This window comes from Coloeus monedula, assembly GCF_965178545.1.
Source record: "Coloeus monedula genome assembly, chromosome: 3".
Classification (NCBI taxonomy): Eukaryota; Metazoa; Chordata; class Aves; order Passeriformes; family Corvidae; genus Coloeus; species Coloeus monedula.
Window position 1 is genome coordinate 99981678 of NC_138783.1, and position 20372 is coordinate 100002049.

At 38.6% G+C, this 20372-nt stretch overlaps 1 protein-coding gene across 2 annotated transcripts in view; it reads right to left on the minus strand.

The window, feature by feature from the left end:
• The window catches only part of MID1 (midline 1), a gene marked incomplete at both ends in the record, with an annotated part of 91821 nt that overhangs the window by 18427 nt on the left and 53022 nt on the right, over positions 1-20372 (minus strand). For both annotated transcript variants that reach the window (XM_082278430.1, XM_082278429.1), the window contains 3 exons: positions 2478-2605; positions 5983-6131; positions 9210-9317. In XM_082278430.1, coding sequence (XP_082134556.1) covers positions 2478-2605; positions 5983-6131; positions 9210-9317 — 385 coding nt within the window. The remainder of the gene's footprint in view (positions 1-2477; positions 2606-5982; positions 6132-9209; positions 9318-20372) is intronic.

Consider the following 20372-nt stretch of genomic DNA (forward strand, 5'->3'; position numbering starts at 1 on the left):
ACACAGTCTTGTGCTTCCCAGTATTAATCTGTTCACTTATTCATGGAATCACAGTGTCAGAGAATAGTTTGGATTGGGAGGGACCTTAAAAGTTCTTCTGGCTCAATCTCCAGACAGTGAATAGGGACAGGTTGCTCAGAGTTCTGTCCAACTTGACCTTGGATGTTTCCAGGGATGGGACCTATACAGCCTCTCTGGCAACCTGTTCTACTGGATCACCACCTTCATTTTAAAGATTTTTTCCTTATATTTAGTCTGAACTTACCTTCCTTTGGTTTAGAACCATTACCTCTTGTCCTGTCTCAACAGACCCTACTAAATGTTTTAAGTGTTGAAAGACCACAATGAGGTCTCCTTGGAGCCCTCTCTTCTGCAGGCTGAACAACTCTAACTTTCTCAGCCTTTCCTCAGAAGAAAAGCCAGAAGACAGCCCTCTGCATGGAAGAGATTACAGTGGCTGGCAATGAGGAGACTCTGCACCCTCACATTCTCCTGAACTAACACAAGTATACCCTCTGCAAACTGGAACAAGTGAATGGACCCAGGAAGTGTTTTCCAGTGCTTTTCGAACAGTGCTTTGTGCCTTTCATTGCAAATTCTTGCTATTAACAGCAGATGCTTAAAGACCCTGCAAAATAAAAACCTACCACATCTCTTCTGTTTTCAATTGAGCTGGAATGAATTGTTCTAATTCTGGCATTGAAATCAAAACACCCTAAATTACAGTAATTTGTTTCTCTTTGTGAGTCATTGTACGCTCTGAGACTGCACATTACTCAGGCTTTCAGTAAGGGTCTAATCCTGTGGGCTTCTTCAGGCCAAAGATCTCAGTTAAGTGAGGTGGGGCTCTGCTGTGTGGAGAACCCACCCCGCAGCCTGGCTCAGAGCACAGTGTGCTCTCTAGTTCCAGACACAGCCAGATCCTCCAGTTCTGTGATGGGGAAATACACAGTGTCACCGACATGAGAAAACATCTTTCACTGCTGAGCCTGTGATGTTGATTGCTTGAGCAGCTTCTGGTTGCTCATGGGAACTCTGCCAGGCAGCAATCTGCTGCAGCAAGGAGGCAGCCCCAAGGGAGACGATAACATGTCTCCCGGGAAATAGGGTTTGGTCCCTGCTTTCCCTCCTCTGGCTGCTCCAGGCTGAGCTCCAGCTGTTCTTTCACTCCACTCTGCTGCAGTGGCTTTTAACCATTTCTCAATCCCACTTCCTCACACTCTGGTGGTGAAGAATGCAAGATGAGGAGGTAGGAAATGCATCCCAGTTGTTTGAAGCACCTAATGCCTCCTGGGGCATTCTGGGGCTGCTGGAGGTAATATATTCAGGATTACGAGGGTGAGTGTATTTGGTTTATGTAGCAAGGTTTTGGTAGTGGCTGGGCTGCAAGGATTATCTCTGTCAGAAAAGATCAGGAGCTGACTCAGTATCCAACACAGATACTCGATCAGTTCTAAGACACACCTGCCAGGGTCCAAAGCTGAGCCCATCACTGGTGTTGATAGTGCCTCTGTGACAGCATTTTAAAGAAAGGGTAAGAAAGGCTGTGCATAGCTGGGGGGGAAAGGAGTGAGAAAATGTGATAAAAACAGCCCTGAAGATGCCAAGATTGGTGAAGAGAGAGGGAGATGAAGTGCCCCAGGTGCCAGAGTAGAAATTCTCCTGCAGCCTGTGGTGAAGACTATGGTGATGCAGGCTGTTTCCCTGCAGCCCACAGAAGACTACGGTGAAGCAGATCTCCACCTGCAGCTGTGGAGCTGCTCACACTGGAGCAGGTTGATATGTCCTGGAGGAAGCTGCAGCCTGCAGAGAGAGGACCACACAGGAAAAAGGTTTCTCACAGGAATTGAGGACCATGGGAGACTCACACTGGAGCAGTCCACCTCTGAAGGACTGCATCTGGCAGAAGGGACCCACTCTGGAGCAGTTCTTGGAGAATGGCAGCCTTGAAAGGGCCCATGTTGGAGAAGTCCATGAAGAATTGCATTCCATGGGAGAAAGCCCATGCCAGAGTAGGAGAAGGGCACCAGGAAGAAGGCATGGCAGAGATGATGTGTGATGAACTGACACAACCTCCATTCCTCATCCCCATGTGCCACTTGGTGGGGAGCAGGTACAAGAGCAGGGAATGAAGCTGAGCCCAAGAAGAAGAGAGCGGGGGAAAGGTTTTTTTCATAGATTTATTTTTATTTCTGTGTCCTACTTTTACAATTAATTTGCAATAAATTACATTAATCTTCCTCAAGATGAGTCTGTTTTGCCTGTAGCAGTAATTCTTGAGTGATCTCCTTGTCCTTATCTCAACCCATGAGCTTTTCATCTAATTTTCTCCCCTTACTGAGGAGGTGGAGTGAGAGGGGCTTGGTGAGCATCTGGCAATCAGCCAAAGTCACAAACACAGGGAGGACTGAAGAAAATCCTATCACTGCTATTTTATGAGGAATATATAATAGTAGCACCTCAAGAAAAAAAAGTACCTGTAAGGTAATCAAGGCATTCCAACAATTTCTTCTCCCTGGTAAAATCGAGTGCGAAAGTATCAAAAGTATCGTTGAGATTAATTTCAGGAATTAGAACCTGGGAGGATGCAGTTGCCATGGAAACCCTGTAATGAAAAGAAAAATGTCTTTTAGCCCTCAAGACAAAATGGATTTCATATCAAGGTGGACCTGATCAATATGATTGTTATTGCTTCTCAAAAAGCTTGGCAAAAGCCTCCACATGTATTTTATTTATAAAATAAATATTTATTAAGTTAGGAACTTTTTCTTCCACTTTTATTTTTGAGAGCAAGATCTCCAATTTTTTTTTTATTGAGCTTAGGTCTAACATGCAGTGTCAGGTAAGATTTTAACAAAATATTGGTCAAGCAACAATATACCTTGAATTCTTTTTAATCACCCATTGAACCAAAGAAGAAAGAGCACTATAATTAACTAAGTTCTAAGCAATTCTAACAGATGCTGCATCTCTCCCAACCCTTGTTTTCCCAAGAAGTTCCTTGCTCCAGGCATGCCTTGGCACTGCTGTCCCAAGGGCTTGGTGCAGTCCCCACACCTCCTCAGCTGTTCAGCACAGCACACTGCTGTTAACTTCAAAAGGCACAGGAGGGAGATAAAACAAATAGATGTCAGCATGGTTTATTTTAAAAGGCTTTTCCCTGCAAAACATGTGTGCAGACTTATATTTCCTCCAAAACTGAAAAGCTTCCTTGCCTACCTCATTTCAGGAGCTACATCCACATTTTCTCTGTTCAGATGTAATAATACAAAGATACGAACTTTTCACAAGAAAAATGCCATGAAGAAGCATTTCTCAGACCCTTCAGTCTGGTATCTCAAAATGCATATTTCTGGAGACCTAGATACTACATATGTTTATAGAAAGTTTGACTGGTTTGAGGAGAGAGATCACTAAATATTTTGCTACACAACAGAAATTGGGCAAATGTTTCAGTTTGGAGGTAAACAGACAACCATGCATGCCATGTATGTCTGTTATCCATCATTCATGACACATCTAATCAAAATATTTTATTGCTTCAATTTAAAATTTTCCCAAATTAGAGTATTATTTTTCGGTAGACAGGACTGAAATGACTCCAGGACAAATGTTGACTAAGGACTACTTTTTTTTTTTTTTTTTTTTTTTTTTTTTTTTTTTTGTAGTATTTTAGGAAAGTACAATAAGGAAAGTCAAAAACTGAGCAGTACATCTCATTGTCTTCAGCATAGTTTTCAAAAGCTGAGCTGAGAAGGTTTCCTAGTAAATATTCTTGTTACAGTCAGTTTTCAGCATTGTTTTTCTTGCAGCTGTGAATGTAGAACTTAGTTTAAAGTAGATCCTAGGACCGTTTGGGTTTTTTTTAATATCACCAGGTTATTTTTCGACTGTTTGGGCATATGCAAAGGGTGCTCTGTATTTACATGTGTTACAGTCAGTTTTTGAGGACATCAACAATTCAATATTTCAGACAGCATGTTGCCATATTAAGTTCAGAGGACTGAATTTTGTCCTGTAATTCTCCCTACTGTTGACACTGTAAACACTGACACTGTACTTGATTGGAAAGGGTTTTTCTAGGATAAATGTATTTCACCTACTGTAAATAATGCACGGCCTAAATCATCAGAGTGTATGTAATGACTTTGGTTGCGTAGCTGCCTGTTGTGCTTAAAACAGAATATTATACTGCAATTACTTTGAAATGTGTGGATGAGGAAATGCAATGAGCATGATTTCAGGAGACTGCTTTAGCTACTGGAGCTCTGAGCCCTGGTGAGACTGTTACATGAGCAGCCTAAAAGCAAACAAAATGTTGCTCACCACATGAGAACTAAGAGAGTTACTTGTGAGGAATTATTTTTCAATCCAATTTTGCCTCTTTTTCCATTTGCAATTTGTCCGCGAGCACTTGGTGGTTTTTTTACCCTTAGTTTTATTCACTGCTTGGAATGATTCTCTGATTTTCAGGGTGTTCACAGCCATCTCATTACAGACAACAGTCTATGATAGCCAAGAATTAAGTTTGATTGGGCACATATGTCAGCTTGTCTCATTTCTGCTCTCCCAGTGTCTCTCCTGTGATTGTATTTATGATGCAACTGCTCACACTGTTCAAGTTCAAAATGGAGCTTCTCTGAATATTCCCTGGTAGTCAGTTACAAAGCTCTGTGTCTCCACAGGTTTCTGCTCTACTGCTGGTTCTGCTGAATACTGAAAAAAAGGGCAAACCCCGCACCTTCAGCTTTTGATACTTGTAGTTTTACTACTGGCTTCAACTGGGATGCCATAATGTTGCTCGGTGACAGAATACAAACCACGGTCTGAGAGACAACATATAACTCACTGCCTTGCCTGGCCTTGCCTGGCTTTGCCTTTTTCAACTGATTTTCATGTCTCTGAACCTGTAACAGGCAACCCAGTGTTGCTGGCTTATTTATAAAGTGATAATTAGCTTTGATGAAGACTGATACAGCACACCAGAGTAGATGATAGAGTTAAAAAAACCCCAAAATATAATAGGAGCAGAGAATTTCATGCTTTGTATTTGGGGGAAATTGGCTGGAAAATGTGAAGTTATAATGTGAACCCAGAAATACAAAAACCAGCTATTTAAAAAAATTAATAAAAAGCCTACTTTTGATGTCTTTCTTCTTTGTTGTCCATATTCTCCTTTCTTTAAATTTTTTAAATTTTTAAAAAAACTTTTCTGATTGATTTCTAAACAGCTGATATTAGAGCAGAATATTTTTTCATCAGAAAAACTCAATGGGAATGTTTCAGCATTCACAGCATTGCACTGAATGTGACCAGACCAAATTTTCAGATAGCATGGTACTTATCTTTGAGATCCTTGATATATCTGGCTTGCTGAAGAGGAGCCAGGATCCTGAAAGGAGTAGAAATTGCCTGCACCCAGGGACCCAACACAGCAACTGCTGTAACTTCCAAACCCCTTGGACTGTTCAATCTCCATCTCTTCAAGATCCATAGTGCAGGTACACAAAGTTACACACTTCATAATCTTGTAGCTTGCTATTTGTGAAGAATATGAATCCATTAAGATAATTCCCAGTTTCTTCTAAGGCATGTACTTGCTGCCTGATTTCTTTACCAATTTCAGAATTTTTTATGAAGTAGGAATTTCAGCCACAAACCTGTTTTTATTAGTGTATTTAACATCAGACCTCTGCTTGGCAACCATTCTACCTCTTTTACTTGTGCACGGTGTTACTGTTCTAGCTCTTAATTTGCACCCTCTTTTGACTGCTTCTCTTCTCAAAGGGATGTTTTGATTTAGCATTACAGTGAGGTTCTTCCCACTCTGGTACAGCATGAACTAGCCTTTTGTGGGAATATGTCAACTGCCCCCCTGCCTTTGACCACACCTGTGATGTGACAAGACAATACAGCAACTATGACAATCCAGCTGCCTTAAAGTGTGATTTTCCTTTTCATTGAGAGGAGTGTCTCCTTTACCTTTCAGTGATGTTTTTAGCTGTTTGCAGGAAGCGAGCGTGATCATTCTCCTTCAGCGACTGCTCAGCCTGAGAGATGAGGGATGTCGAGCGCTCGATGCACTGTTTGCAGTTTGCAATCTGCTGAGCCAGTTTTCTCAACCTCACCACCTTGAGTGGAAACACAGGAAAGCAGTCATGTCTCTAAGGTCACAAATCATGACTGAGTTTGCAATTCAGAAGCAAAGCTGGGCAAAGGAGCAGTTAGGATGAATGGCTTTGGTGACAAGAGCTTCTTTCACACAAGCTTTGTGGTGAACTCCATCTAGCCATGTAATATTTTTAATAAGGGACAGGCACAGTCTTTCTGCCTGAATATTTTCCACATGGAAAACAACAGGAGAGAGCCAAAACAAGCACAGCTGGCCTATTTTCCAGCAGAAGGAACGTCATTTCCTGGTAATTTCTGCTTACATGATAACTAAGGGCTATTTAGATAACCATTTCCCTGAAATTATGAGATCTGTGTTAGAGGCTACTTATAGATTAACTACTGTTTTTCTATTACTTAGGTGAGCTTCATAACAAAAAAAATCTGAAAATAAATCTTAACAGAAAAAGACTTCAATTCAATTAACAATACATGCCTGACCTTCTCATTATGTGCTTTTAGTAAAACAGGGTGTTTTCTTGCTGGATATTTTTAACTGGACAAAAGCACAGTAGTGTTGGAGAGCTGATTATTATTACTGCAAACATACGTGCTGGAGATAAACACAGTAGATGTGACTGTAATCATTAGCTGAAAGGTTAAGGAAGGGCACAGTCCTCCGTTTAAAGACAATGTTGGCTAACAAAACTTTCAGGAACTACAATAGTTCCTGAAAGGTCTGGGAGTCCTTCCCTTTGTTATCACATCAGGATCATAGTTTTAACAGGAGTAAGAAATAGGAAGGAAATTAAATAATTCTGGAGTTTAGAAAGGCACATTAAGACCCAGTTACATGCAAAATGAGGAAACTAACAACCAAGTGGGTTGGCAGAAATATCCAAATTTATAATCAAGATAACATTCCCAATCTCAGGAATTAGGGCACAAGCTATGAAGTTGCTGAGCTGTCTTTCAGATATATTGGCATCCTAAGCAGTGATGAGGGTATATTAGTGCATGTATCTGACAACAGAAACAAGTAGCAAAATAAACATTCTTGAAAAACTTTCCAAATAAGATACTGGCCAAATGATTTGTGTCATGTAACATTTGTATCTCTTTAAAGATAGAAACAAAAAAAGAGGAGAAAATGTTTGGAATGCACAGGTTTTGGTACTGCTAATGATTTGATCAGCTTCTAGGATGAACTAATGCCATAATATTTCCTGTAACTGGGCATTTTCAGAGATTCCAATTCAGTCTACACCAGTGCAACCAGGGAAAGGTTCACTTTCACTTTTTTTTTAAAAAAATTATCTATTTATTTACTAATTAATTAACAAGCAAACAGTGAAATGAAATAAATGTTAACTTGTGAATTTTTTGCACTAGAAGGCATGCCATGATTTGTGATGCCTATATATGAACTATATTTTTGACTTGATTGATTCTTTTTTATATCTTCAAGAAGATGAAGATGATAAATTGAAAAAGGAAGAGTCTCATCTCACTCACTCCCCACCCACTTCTGCAATGGTAGGAATGACATCTGCCCTAGGATTATCTTATCTAGTTGATATTTCCTTCTTTCCTGTCACATCTTCTGTGGGTTTTTATCAGGTTTGCGATAGGTGAGATTAAGTATGGAGCTGCACAGGGTTTTCAAACTTGTGTAACTGAATCTGCAGCCTTGCAGGCACAGCTAGAACCTAGTATGTGAGTGTTTCCAGCTCTGTAGCCACACCTATAGTCCTACAGAGAAATTTGTCTTGCTCTACCTTCCAGAAAGACCCTTAGCCATAGGTCCCCTTAAAGGAAGATACCTTGGGCAGAATTTCCTGTGGCTTTTCACATGGGTCTCTTGAGACCCTGAAATCTTTCAATATACCCCATTTGAGTCAAAGCATTCCAGATCTTAACTGGACCTCCACTGATATAACTTTCAGTTCAACAAAACAGAACAAAGAACAGGGACAGATTCTGATAACATCTCTATTCAAATAAATTTGGAGTCAATTGTATTAAAAATCTTCCATGCTAGTGGAAATTAGAATATATCTTTGCAAGCAACAGAGTAAGTTTTCTACTTCATTGGCAGCACATCTGGTCTCTCTGCATAGAGAAACACAGCTGAAACAAAAATGAAGAAGGCCATCTACTTCATTTGAAGGGGATTATATTTTGTTAACAGCATGAGGAAATTCAGGTTTTGTCACACAGTGTATGGGACCTGTGGTTTCAAACGTGTTTAAGTTAGCCCTTGCCTACAGGCCTTTCATTTCAAGTTAATTGGAATATCTTGACAGCCACATGAACCATTTAACCTGCGCTTGACATTATTCCTTTCCTGAGCTTTTCCCACACAAGAAGAATGAGTATCTGACTTAGTTAGTTTAGGAGTTAAACAGTAAACACCTTGTATGTAGAAAATAAAAACATAAATTCAACTCTAACGCATTTCTGAATTAACAGTTAGCTAGCAAAAGATGTTGAAACTTCAATATCAGAGATTTTTCCTGCTCAATGTGTTTGCTGCTCATAATCATGGAACTTCAGGACTTAGAAATGCACACCTAATTTAATTTCTTGCACACTTTTGAATATATTTTTTTGTAAATAAGTTAAGACTTCTTATTCTCACAAATGGCAATGACTGGAACAAAATTTTTATGCAATAGTATTTGAATAAACAATGGAAGTACCTAGGAAAAAAAAAAGATAATTGCGAGACATGATTCTCTATGCTGTGACATTTTGTGAAAGTTAAAACTTTGGGGGAAATACTGTCAGGCACATAACAGAGTGAAGGAAACATTAAGTGGACATAATTTAATTGTCATTTAGCCATCATGACCACATTTCTGGTTTTATCCTTAAAATCTGTAATCACCTGTAGTGAAAGAAATGCCAAATAAACAGTTGAGGTCTAGCATACTAATCTTCAAGGATTTCATTCTTCTTTACATGAAAGTAGCAGTAGCCAAGGACTACACAAGGACTTTTACAAATTTCTGCTAATAATATCTGCAGTAAAAAAAGCTGCAATCAAAAGGAAACACTGTTGACCTACTTGTGATCTAAAGAATTAAAGCTTTTACCTTTCCTTCCTTGATTTTGGTTCCAATTATTTGTCGTCTTTGCTGGATTATTTCAATGAGTTGGTCACATTCTTCCATTAGCTTGGTTTCCTGGCGGGAGGCATTTACCTACAAAGTAAAACATTATGATTAGCAAAACCTTTTTTTGACATTTTCCTTTTCCATTTTCTAATTTAAAAATTGCAATTTCTAAAATGTTGGGTTTGGCTTTTTTTTGCTCTTTTCCATGTATGATCTGTGTTATTTTAAGTCCCCTCTTTTGGATTTTGGGAAGTACTGAATTGAATCTCAATATCTTGTTTGCAAGAGGCAGGCCTTGCAAATAGATAATCGGATATTTCTAACTCCAGTGAGAAGTCTGTTCTGGTGAGTATTGAGTGGTGTCAGCTCTAACACACATCAGTGAGAAGCGAGGTGTCTTCAGGAGGTGCTTCACACGTCACAGTTTGCAGCCACATAAAGCACTGCAGTGAACACCAGTGCTCTTAGGAGCACAAGTACTGGATCAGAGAGTCCATCTGGTGCAGTATCCCCCCTCACTGCTGTTAGTGCCAGCATCTGTCAGTAAACAACATTAGGGGGAAAGGAGTACCAACATGTGTGATGACTCCCATGAATGTTTTCTTGTCCTCCAACCACTTGCAGCTCAGTCTTCTTGAACCAGACACAATTAAACATCATTACTAATACTTAGAATAATTATATTACGTGTATTTATTTAGTCTCTCCTTCAAACCCTGGAAGTGTTGAGAATCTGCATCATTCTACAGAAATGAGCACCACAGCTTAACTCACAGTGAACAACTGCCTCCTTTTAGATGGATTTGAACCTATCTTCTTCCAGCTGCATTTAATGATCCCAAGTCCTTTTACTGGAAAGGACAGTGAATTACTGATACCATCTATATCCATATATTGGTTCCTGAAAGATTCAAATTACCAAATATCCAACTATAGCAAAGCATGTGCTGGCTGTCTTAATTATTCCTGTTTTGCCTCAGCAATGAATCAGATAGAAAATAATGCGCTCATGTAGTTTTCTAGAGTATAAATATATGAAGAAATGAAAATTTTTTAGTGCAAAAAGCACTTTTTTAGTGCAAATATTAGCTTTCTATAGTAAATGTTGACTTCTTTTTAAAAAAGAAAACAAAACGTATAATAGAAAAGTTTGGGTTCTTGGATGAATATGTTTTGTTTCTGAAGGAGACTGACTTTTTCAATGAAAAGTGAATATTCTGTACAACCAGAAAAAAGTACTTCCCCTTCAGCAGTTGCACGTTTAGCTTACACATAGCTTACACAGTCAGAGAAAAAGGTAAAAAGTTCTAATCATGTTAGAAAAAAAAAAAATAAAAAAAAGAAAGGACATTTCAGAGCTATGTCCCCATTTCCACTTTGCTAAAAGAGGGTAAGAAGGTAAAGCAGCTTTCAGCCCTGGCTAATTGCCCCTACAGCCATGTCATCTTTTCCACTGGGATAGTAAGAGCCAGTGGTGAACAACAATGGGGAATAGTTTCAGGTGACAAGTAACTATATTGCACCTCTTGGTTGTTTTTTCAGTCTGACGAGCCCCATGATCTGCATCAGTATTCTTTTCTTTCCTTCCAACAATGTGTTTAAACATGCATTTACCTGTAAGCACATTATGGAACTCATTAAGCTTAAGCAAATGCTTATATATCTAAATTTGGACCAGAACCAATTTTACAAATAACCTTCTTATGTGAAATATGCAGTGTCTTCCAGGCAAAGAGGGACTTGTTTATAAAGACCTCCTTTTATCAAGGTTTTGGATTATACATCTCAAATCTTCATAAAATTAGTTTGCACATTTTAGAGGCTTAATTATTAATCAAGACATCAAGATTATAAAGAGTGAATACATTTGTTTCTGGAAGGGGTCATATGTATTTGCAAGTGTTGATGAAGATGTAGAATGTATTCCCACCATGCTGTTTTAGGTGCCCATGGATCTCCTTACATTTGCTGTTTGCCCTGCCTGACTTCTCACCACAGTCCATGAGGAGAGACAGAGCATGAAGCAGCTCACCCAAATCCTCTAGCAGTGCCACTGTCTCTTCACTGATAGCTCAGGTAACCTAGAAAAGTGAGTCAATCAGCACTGTCCCTCCTATCCCCTCTATTCCTGGTGTCCCACCACCTCAGCTGCATCGCGCATCTTACTTGGCATGAAACTCTGCAGAGCTGCTTTCAACAAGCTGTACTGTGCACCAGTTTCCCAGCCCTGGTTTCAGTTTCACTAGTGGACTGAAATTCCACAAAAGAGCAGGGAATCCTACACAGGCTCAGCCAGAGGCAGCGATCACATCCACTGCACGTGGGCACAGCTCCTGCATCAATACCAAGGTCGGCTCACGCCACAGCCAACTTCAGCACTTAATTACAGTAACACTTTTGGCACTTAGTTATGGCAACACTTCATGGGATTTTTGAGTAGCTTCCACTCAAAGTGTTACTTCTAGCACCACTTACATCACCAATTTACTTTGTCAAGCAGACCTAATTAATTTTTGGGATTAACTGTCTTGAAACACAGAGTTACAGGAAGGTTAAGTCAACATTGTTTCATTTAATGCTCTGGTTGATTTGAATAATAATGTATTAATTGGATCTTAACCTAAAAAGCTCTACACTAAGAAAAACAAAATGCCTGGAAAAAATCTCTGGATTTCTTAATGCACTGACTGCAGACTTCTCTTTTTCTTTGAAATATGAAAAGTATACTCTTTTATAAACTCCATTTGAAGACATTTCCAACTTTATAGCTTGGACAAGCTTGTTAAAAATGAAAATAATATTCTAAAATTATATGATATGTCTGAGCTTTGTATGAAAAAAACCTCAAACATTTAATCTGGGAGCTTTTCTCAAGCTGAAATACTCCTTAATCACATTTTCAGCCCACAAAGCCTCTGATTCAGTAATAACTTTATAATCCAGCACATGCCTAATTTTAAGTGCACTATATTAGCTGTGGCCCTGAAGGGACTATTTGTGAGATTACCACTGAATATTATTTACTTGTATGTTCCCAACGAGTTGTATGTCAGACCAAAGGCACATGGTCATGTGTCAAAGAGCCACAGGCATGGATCAGGGCTCCGCTGTACAGGTGCTACAAAAATACCAGAATAAGAATTTTCCTTCTGCTTGAGTCCTTTGATGAACAGCAACCTTAACAATAACTTCCAGCTGGGCAGTCCAAGGAATGTGAGCTCTGTCTGGTGAAAATATTTGAGGTTTTACATTCTACATTTTTTCCACATTAAAAAACAAGCCCTCTTTCCAAGGAGTTTGTTAAGAGACTGAGAGCTGCCTTATAAAGGTCTGGTGACTGTGTCACATACTTTGTGAGAGACTTCAAATCATACAGAGGGTTGATTTCAGTCTGGGCCTCCTCCACCCAAGATGAATGTTGATTCCTTAATCTGAGGTATCTGTTGTCTGAGAGTTTATGCTAGACTTGGGGACATCTTTCTACAGAAAATTTCACTGACATGAAAACACTTAGTTTTGGCATCAACCAGTTCCTTAAACATCCATGTCCAGAAATACTTTGAACCTAAAGCTCTGTCTTTTATTGGTATAATTTTTATAAACTTATTTTCCATGCCACAAAACAGTTTTAAAACTGACTAGGAGGCCTTATGACTTAGCAAGAGCTATGATGTCTACAAAGAAGAAAAAGGACGGATTCTAGTCCCCCTGCTTTTGTGGGGAATTTATTCCCATTTCTGTAACATACACAGACCTCAAATACTTTACTGAAAAAACCCAACAACTTTGCAAATTTCAGGTTTCTTTCCAAGTTTTCCAGACAGATGGGTAGAGACTGTTGCTCTCTGCCTCTGGAAGTAGGTGTAGTTAAAATAAAGAAAAATGGGGGTTCCTCAAATATCTGTCTGGAAGCTGGAAACAAGGCCTCCCAGCCCAAAGGGGAGACCAGGCCAGCTGTTCCCAGCTCCACAAGCTGAGAACTGATCGGGAAGATGTTCTGCCCTCTGCAGAGGCTTCCTAGGCTTTCATCTTCAAGCACCTGAGTTAAATTGCAGCTTAGCTCATAAGAAAATGAATGTGGTGGTTTCAAAGTCCCCAGCAGATGTTTCGGAAGTCACAAAAGTACAGAATGACTAGAGATTCGAGGTTACAGTGGAGGTTCTATGGTTAATTCAAAAGTAAACTGAATCAGAGGGCTGGTTTCATACCCACAAAAACTTCCTCAATGAATATACTGAAGCAAAGGATTTTTTTAGTGTCTCAGCAGAATTTTTCTTGCAAGAGCAAAACTCTCCATCTGAGATTCCTTATGGATGAGGCAATTCTCTCCACAAGTGGAAATCCTCATGTGTCTTTTTGGCAAATAATCTCTAAATGACAAGCAAAATAAGACATCCTAAATTACAGGGGGTCTGCTTTTTAAAGGCTACACTGTCTGTGATAAATTCATCAAAACCAGAGCAATTTTTATTTACTAGTCATGAGCTGTTTATGCAAAATGGAAGAAAGTAGGTTGTAGGAAGAGTCTGATCTTTGGAAATTGCGACATGACTTTGAGTTTCAGCTTCATGATTTAAAAATTGTCTCAATTCCTTAAAAAAATAAATTCTTTGCAGCTGTGGCTGTACAGGCAAAGAAGAGGTATGAATTTTTCTTTATGCATTTGAGTTGATGGTTATAGAATGACTATGTACTCACAAGAAAACAATTACTGTATATTCACAAGAAGACAAAAATACCAGAAAAGTAAATCAAATTATTCCACTCAAAACTTGTTACATCATTGCCACATAACTTCACTCTATATTTGAGCCTGAATTTCTTCTTACACAAAACCTAGAAACCGAGATTAAAAAAAATCTAAAATTTTTACATATAATGGCCGATACCTATTTGTTCTAGGAAAACTTTCTTCATTGTCATGTAGATGTGGAACACATTTTCTTGGATCCCTAGATCTTGGTCCCTAGATGAAGTAAAGGATTATACTCCTCTAAAGAGAGAGGCCTGTTTATTTTACTTTATGTTGTAAAGAGAGTAATTTTCTTCATAGAGCTACAGTACATCAGTGTAATATTTTAAAGTCATCCATGTTTAATTTATTTATTTAATGGAAATACAGAGGATAGTCATTAATGTATATTTATGAAAAAATTTCTTCCCTTTTTTTTATGACCATACTGAATGAGAGTTGTGGATTCAAACTTTCTTTGTTTCATATCCCTGTTTGATAATACATGTTGTTAATTTAGTCTTGTGCAGAGCAAAAGCAACTCTTGGAAAATAACTTTTTCAGATTTATCCCTAGTCTGCGTAAATCTGATTTTATCTGTGATGACAAACTGTGCCTTTGGAAATATGTGATATTAATCAGCTTGCCATCTGAATGGATCTTCTACAAATTCTTTACTCTGAAATGGTGCAAAAAAAAGAGAAATGGTCATCTTCCATTTCAAGTGTGCCAGAGGCTTTGTTTTTGTTTGCATTCCACATCTATCTCTAACCAGGAGACCTGTGTTTAGAGGCAGTCTCAGTGCAGGTTAAACAAAGGTCAGTGCAAAAATATGCCAGCTTACTCTGGCTACGTAGGAATTTTGTGAATGAAGGATTGATTAGGCCAGGATAGCTAACCCACTTTGGGTCAGGCAGATAAGACTATCTGCCCCAATCTTGACTAAAAGTAAACTTTTTTTAGAAGACTGAAGTACTCATTTTCCTTACTAAAGTATTGTTTTAAAGTTTTTTGTCCTACTGTGCTTTGAAGCACATTGTTGAGAAACTAACCAGCAAGACATCGAGAAGTCCCCTGGTGACATTTACAATCTAATCCCAAAACAAAAAAAACCCCAGAATTCCATGGGGGAAAAAATTATAGGAATCCCATTATTTTTGCTTATTTTTTTTACACTTTATGTTAGTCCTTTCTTTAAACCTAAATAATGAAAATACTTTAAAATTGAACAATATTTAATTATTTATTGTTTTTACTTTGTTTTTCTTGCTGACATTAAGCCTTTGTTGCATATTGAGCAAAATATTCTACTTCATGTGTTTAATTTAGGGTGGAAAACCAAAAACTATCAAATAATTTCGGAAGTTCAAAGGACTGCCCATCCTTTCATGATGTTGAAACTAGTGCACTTGTAAACAATAGTTCAATACTTAAAACTGTCACGCAGGATCCAGCATCTTTAGTGTAGTGTTTAACATGCTCACAAGAGGACCAGTGCCTTTGGTCTCCTTGCTGCTCTAGTTACTCTTTAGCTGTTTATGTTAGGCAGAAAAATGAGGAATTCAAGAATATTTTGTTCCCACTGATGCCATGAAGATTTTTGCCTTTTCTTTTATACCCGTTATACCTTTTACAACTTCTGTATTCCTAGTGCTTTTTGCCTACATTCTTGGACTTGTTTGTCAAGCTAAGAGACTAAACATTCGTAATTAGGGATCAGTGTGCCCCAGACCCCAAGGTCCTCTCCAGAACACATTCTGTAAACCAAGATAGAACCATCCAGGGGAAGTTTTCTTGGGGAGGGGGGCTCACCTGAGCCCCTCATTGGGGAATCTTTGATAGATATGCTAATTAGTAAAACCTATAATGTTATACCCAATGTTGGAGGGACATAGAGACACAGAGACACAGAGACACAGGGAAAGACTCAGTGGGGTGCATCTCAATGCATATGACCTGGACGTGTGCACCTAAGGATCCTTAAAATAAATACCAAGGTAAAATCCCTTTTCCCCTTCTAACCATGTATGCCTCTTGATTTTAAGACCAGGAAAAGGCATCACCATAACAATAAAAGTCTCAGAGACAGTAGGTTCCATAAATTGACATTTAGACTGACAAGTTACAGTCTCTGATAGCAGGCACAAAATATTACCTGCTACATTAGTTAACCAGTGGTTAATAGTGAACTAAGCTACATTTACTAGTCTAAGGAAAAATTCTTGCAAGAATATCAGTCTAACAAAAATCTGAACATTTGGATATGAGACAAAGCAAGAGGTGGAGCAAATCAGAACTGGCCACCTTAGCAGGCAGTGGCAAGATCTGCTATTAGTTTATATACAATCTGTGTGACCTCTTACCATAACTATGAATCCAATTTACAGAAGGTACAAAAAATGGTTGTAACATACTCCAGCACGTGCCTAATCTGTACATAAAATGTACACATAAGTGCTGCAGTTCCACAGTTAGGGCAAATGATGCATTAGTAATTTTTGAAATCAATTTAATAATTCTTTAGGGAAATAGTATTTGACTACTAGGCTACGGCTTACTAGGCATGCAATTTAGAACATCCTTGAATGAATATTCTGTATCACCATATGCCATGCTTCTTGTTTTGTCAGTTTTTATTTCTGAAGTTTCTCTTTTCAGATGCTATATAAAGTTTTAGACTCTGACTAGGGCGTACCTGAGATTTCCATTGAAGGAAATCAACTTTTATGAGAGTGGAATTAAATGTAGAATGAAAGTAATTAGAAATCAAAATAGATCATGCCACATATTTCATCAAATTAATGTTAGTAGAGAAAGAATCTCCTGTACTTTCTCTCATTAGAAACTCTCTGCGAAAAAACAAGTGCTGTAAACCCCATCTTAGGGTTTTATGCATATCATCATGTTTGCTAATTAGTACCTTCCTGTGAGTGAGAACTCCCAGTTTCCTTCAACTCATATTTTCCTGTCTATTTCAGAAATAAAAAAATATCACTTACTTTTAGCACTTGAATATAGCAAATAAATGAGCTGCTGAACAAGCATTTTCACAAAAATGGAAGATAGTGGGGCAGAGGAAAAAGCAAATTTTGGTGGAGATCTATTCCAAATTATCTGCCAAGTTATCCCACATATTCCACAGTGAGGGTAAGCACTTATCTAATCCATTGGTCCTTTCCTAAAAAAACCCCAAAAATCCCCAGCAAAATAGACTCCTTATTCCAAATAAGGAGTGGCTCTGAAGGCCATTTGTTGTGCTTCAGACAGCAGGATTTACATACAGGCTTTCCAACTAAATTTTCCTATAGAGAACTTCTCAGTTTACTTGGGTTTTGACAAAAATAATCCCAAATCTCAAGGAGTGAGTACCATGAAAATTTGTGAAAACAAAGTACTCACTGTTTTTTATTGTCACAGACAAAGCCTCTTTATAGTTCAAGTGCCCTTTGGGAATTGTATTGACAGCTGAGTTTTGATTTTGCTGTCTCTCAAGTAACAGAGAAACCATAGGTATCTCATATAAAAATTTTGCATTTTGTTGCAAAATTTGAAGGAACTATCTTGTAGATGAAATCTTACCAGAAATTCAAAATTCCATTATTATGTAACTTTCATGTTTCGCTCATTTCTTTTTTATCAGCCATCTATAAAAATGGCAACAGCAGGATTTTTAGGTTCTGCCATTTTCTCTTCGTTGGTTTTGCACTACTGTTTTACACTGATATAAATGCATCTGGTATGTGTGAGTGTTGAGTATCTATGCCAGTGAAATAAAGGTTCTTTCCACTTTTTGTGCAGCTGATTATATAACATGACTATTAAAAACACCATTTGACATACAAAAACCCGATTTTTGATTGGGACCTTTACGCTGAGATTTAGCCTGCAGCAGATCTTCAGAAGTGAGCTAGAAACGGAGCATTTCCATTACATACAAAGAGCAAAGGATGCAGTGGATTGAGGGTTATACAATTAGAGGAAAATGCCTCCTCTTCCTTATACAACCAAAGATTATTTTACAGTGTTGTCCAGAATTTGCTTCCTTTGACGTTTGGTGAATTCAAAACAAAACAAGCAGAAAGACTGAAATACAGATGTTATAAAGCTGTCTGCAAGCAAAACCTATTTCCTTTCTCCTCCCCCCTAGATAATTGCTGCAATTTCTCCTCCAGCTGAGTTCAGATTATATTTCTGTCTAACAGATGAGAAGCTTCATGGTATTGACTATATAACAGACATTTAATCATGTATTTCCTAGAAGAGATGAGAAAAACAGTCCAAAAACAAAGCTCAAATTGCCTAGAAAAAAAGTAACTGGCATTAGAGTCTCATGCTCAAATTTGTGCCTTATGTCAATGAATGCCATGATCTAAAAGACTTGTACAGAAACCTCACACAGTCATAGAATGGAAATTATGACAAAGAAGCAAATTTTCTGTGACACAGCACTTTGTCGGCCAGAGAAACCTGTAACACTAAAACCAAGGGGGGAGAACCTTTCCTGATTCAACTAAGAAGTGGCTAAATCCAGCTGCATACAGCTGGAAGAGGCACAGCCAGGAGAGCAGGATGCAGCCCATCACCTTGCATGTGGCAAGCCTGCAGGGGGTTGGCAGTGCTGCAGTGCTCACAGGCAGGGCAGGTGTGCTAAAGGCCACACTGGGTCACTCCAGCACTCAGCACGATGGAGGGAAACCTGGCAGTGGGTTGGGGTGGCCACAGGGATGCTGTCACCCAGGGATTCACTGTGTATCCTGGGCCTGTCAATCCCAATTTTACCACAGTGTTTTTAGAAGACTTGTGAAAGGGCCGATGAAGAAAATTTAAAGATAAAATTATCCAAGACAGTTTTTAATGTCCTTAAAAAATTTTCTGCAGATACTGTCAGATGTGTGAATGCTGTGAACTAGGACTACAAAGAAATATATATCCAAGCAGTAGCCATTTCTATTCAATTTTCTCAGTTTGTGGAGAAGGCCCGATTTTATCCTATGAATCTGTTTATCATTTTATGCCGCCAACCCTGCCATCCCAGGGGAGGTAGCCACTGCTGCCTTCCCTGCACAGAGTGAGGAGCAGAGCTGCCTCACCAGAGCCAACCCCACAAGCTGCCCTGGGTGATGAGGTGCTCTGCAGAAAGCAGTCAGGACAAAAGCATGAGGTTGTAGACCTGCCATGGTCTCTAAGGAAGGAAAACAAATCTTTCCTGATTAACAGCCTTCAGGGTTTCTGCAAAACCAAGTAATGCCAGACAGGATTACAGAGGAAGGGAGAGTGGAAAGACAGAAAAATTAGTGTAAAACAAAAAACGTGTTATAGATGTGTCTGAAAGATGAGTAGAACCAGTGTGTCAGTGTACTCCTAAAGAAACAGTAAGAAAAGGGGACAGAAAAGTGTTACATTCTCAAGCGATCACATTTCAGGGTGTGGCTCCCTTTGAGAAAATGAAATTTTAAAAATTGTTACTGTAAGCTATTAGCACAGACTATACATCCATGTTAGGCATGAAAGCAGACATTCAGATACTGAAATTATTATTATAAAATGCTTAATATTATATCTTACTTAAAGCAGTAAAGAATACATGTTTGGCCTGATTTATTCACAAAGGTTTTCCTGCTCTTATGACCAGAACCACCCAAAGGAATGCAAGACTGGAAGTGAACTTCCTGAGTGTCCCAAGACGAGGTTCTTCATCAGGATAAATCCTGCCATAAATTGATAAACTCCATCTAAAAATAGGCAAGGTTTATGCCTCCATTGCTGTGATGAGAGGCCAAACCAGATACCCTCTCCCCAGTGGCTGGAAGGCCTCCAGCTTCCAAATAATCAACATCACTGATCAGTCCTTGCCTACTAGTGGGAGAAAAAAGTGAAGATAACTGTTTCAGAAAGGAATAAGCATTAGTTTTAAAACAGAGAGATTGGGATTTGGCCTTTGCTATAGATGAAATTACAGTTGGGAAGGATGTAAGGGTGGATCAATAATCTGCCATAAAGCTGGTTCCTGGGAAGCTACTGACAACTCACTTGGTTGATGAGAAACAGTGTCTTTGTGACAACATTTGATTTGTCTGGCAGGGATTCATTTATTCAAAACACAAAGAGCCTGTTCGTTGTTCATTTTTGGAAACATCAGTTTCTGCTCCATATCAAAAGCCAAAAAAAGACATTCCTTTTTAATTTTTCATGTCATATTGAATTTTTTGGCTTATGACATGACAAAGGCTTAAAAAAATGTTACCGTTTATAGCTACAAATAAATGGTAATTAGCATGACTTTTAAAAGTTTATACATCTCAGAATAAAATCTTGGTAACTTTAATACAAGGAATAATAATAATTTCCTTTCCTGGCTTGTTTTTCAAAATTCAAACTATATGTGAAACCGAAAACTTATTTCCTATTTT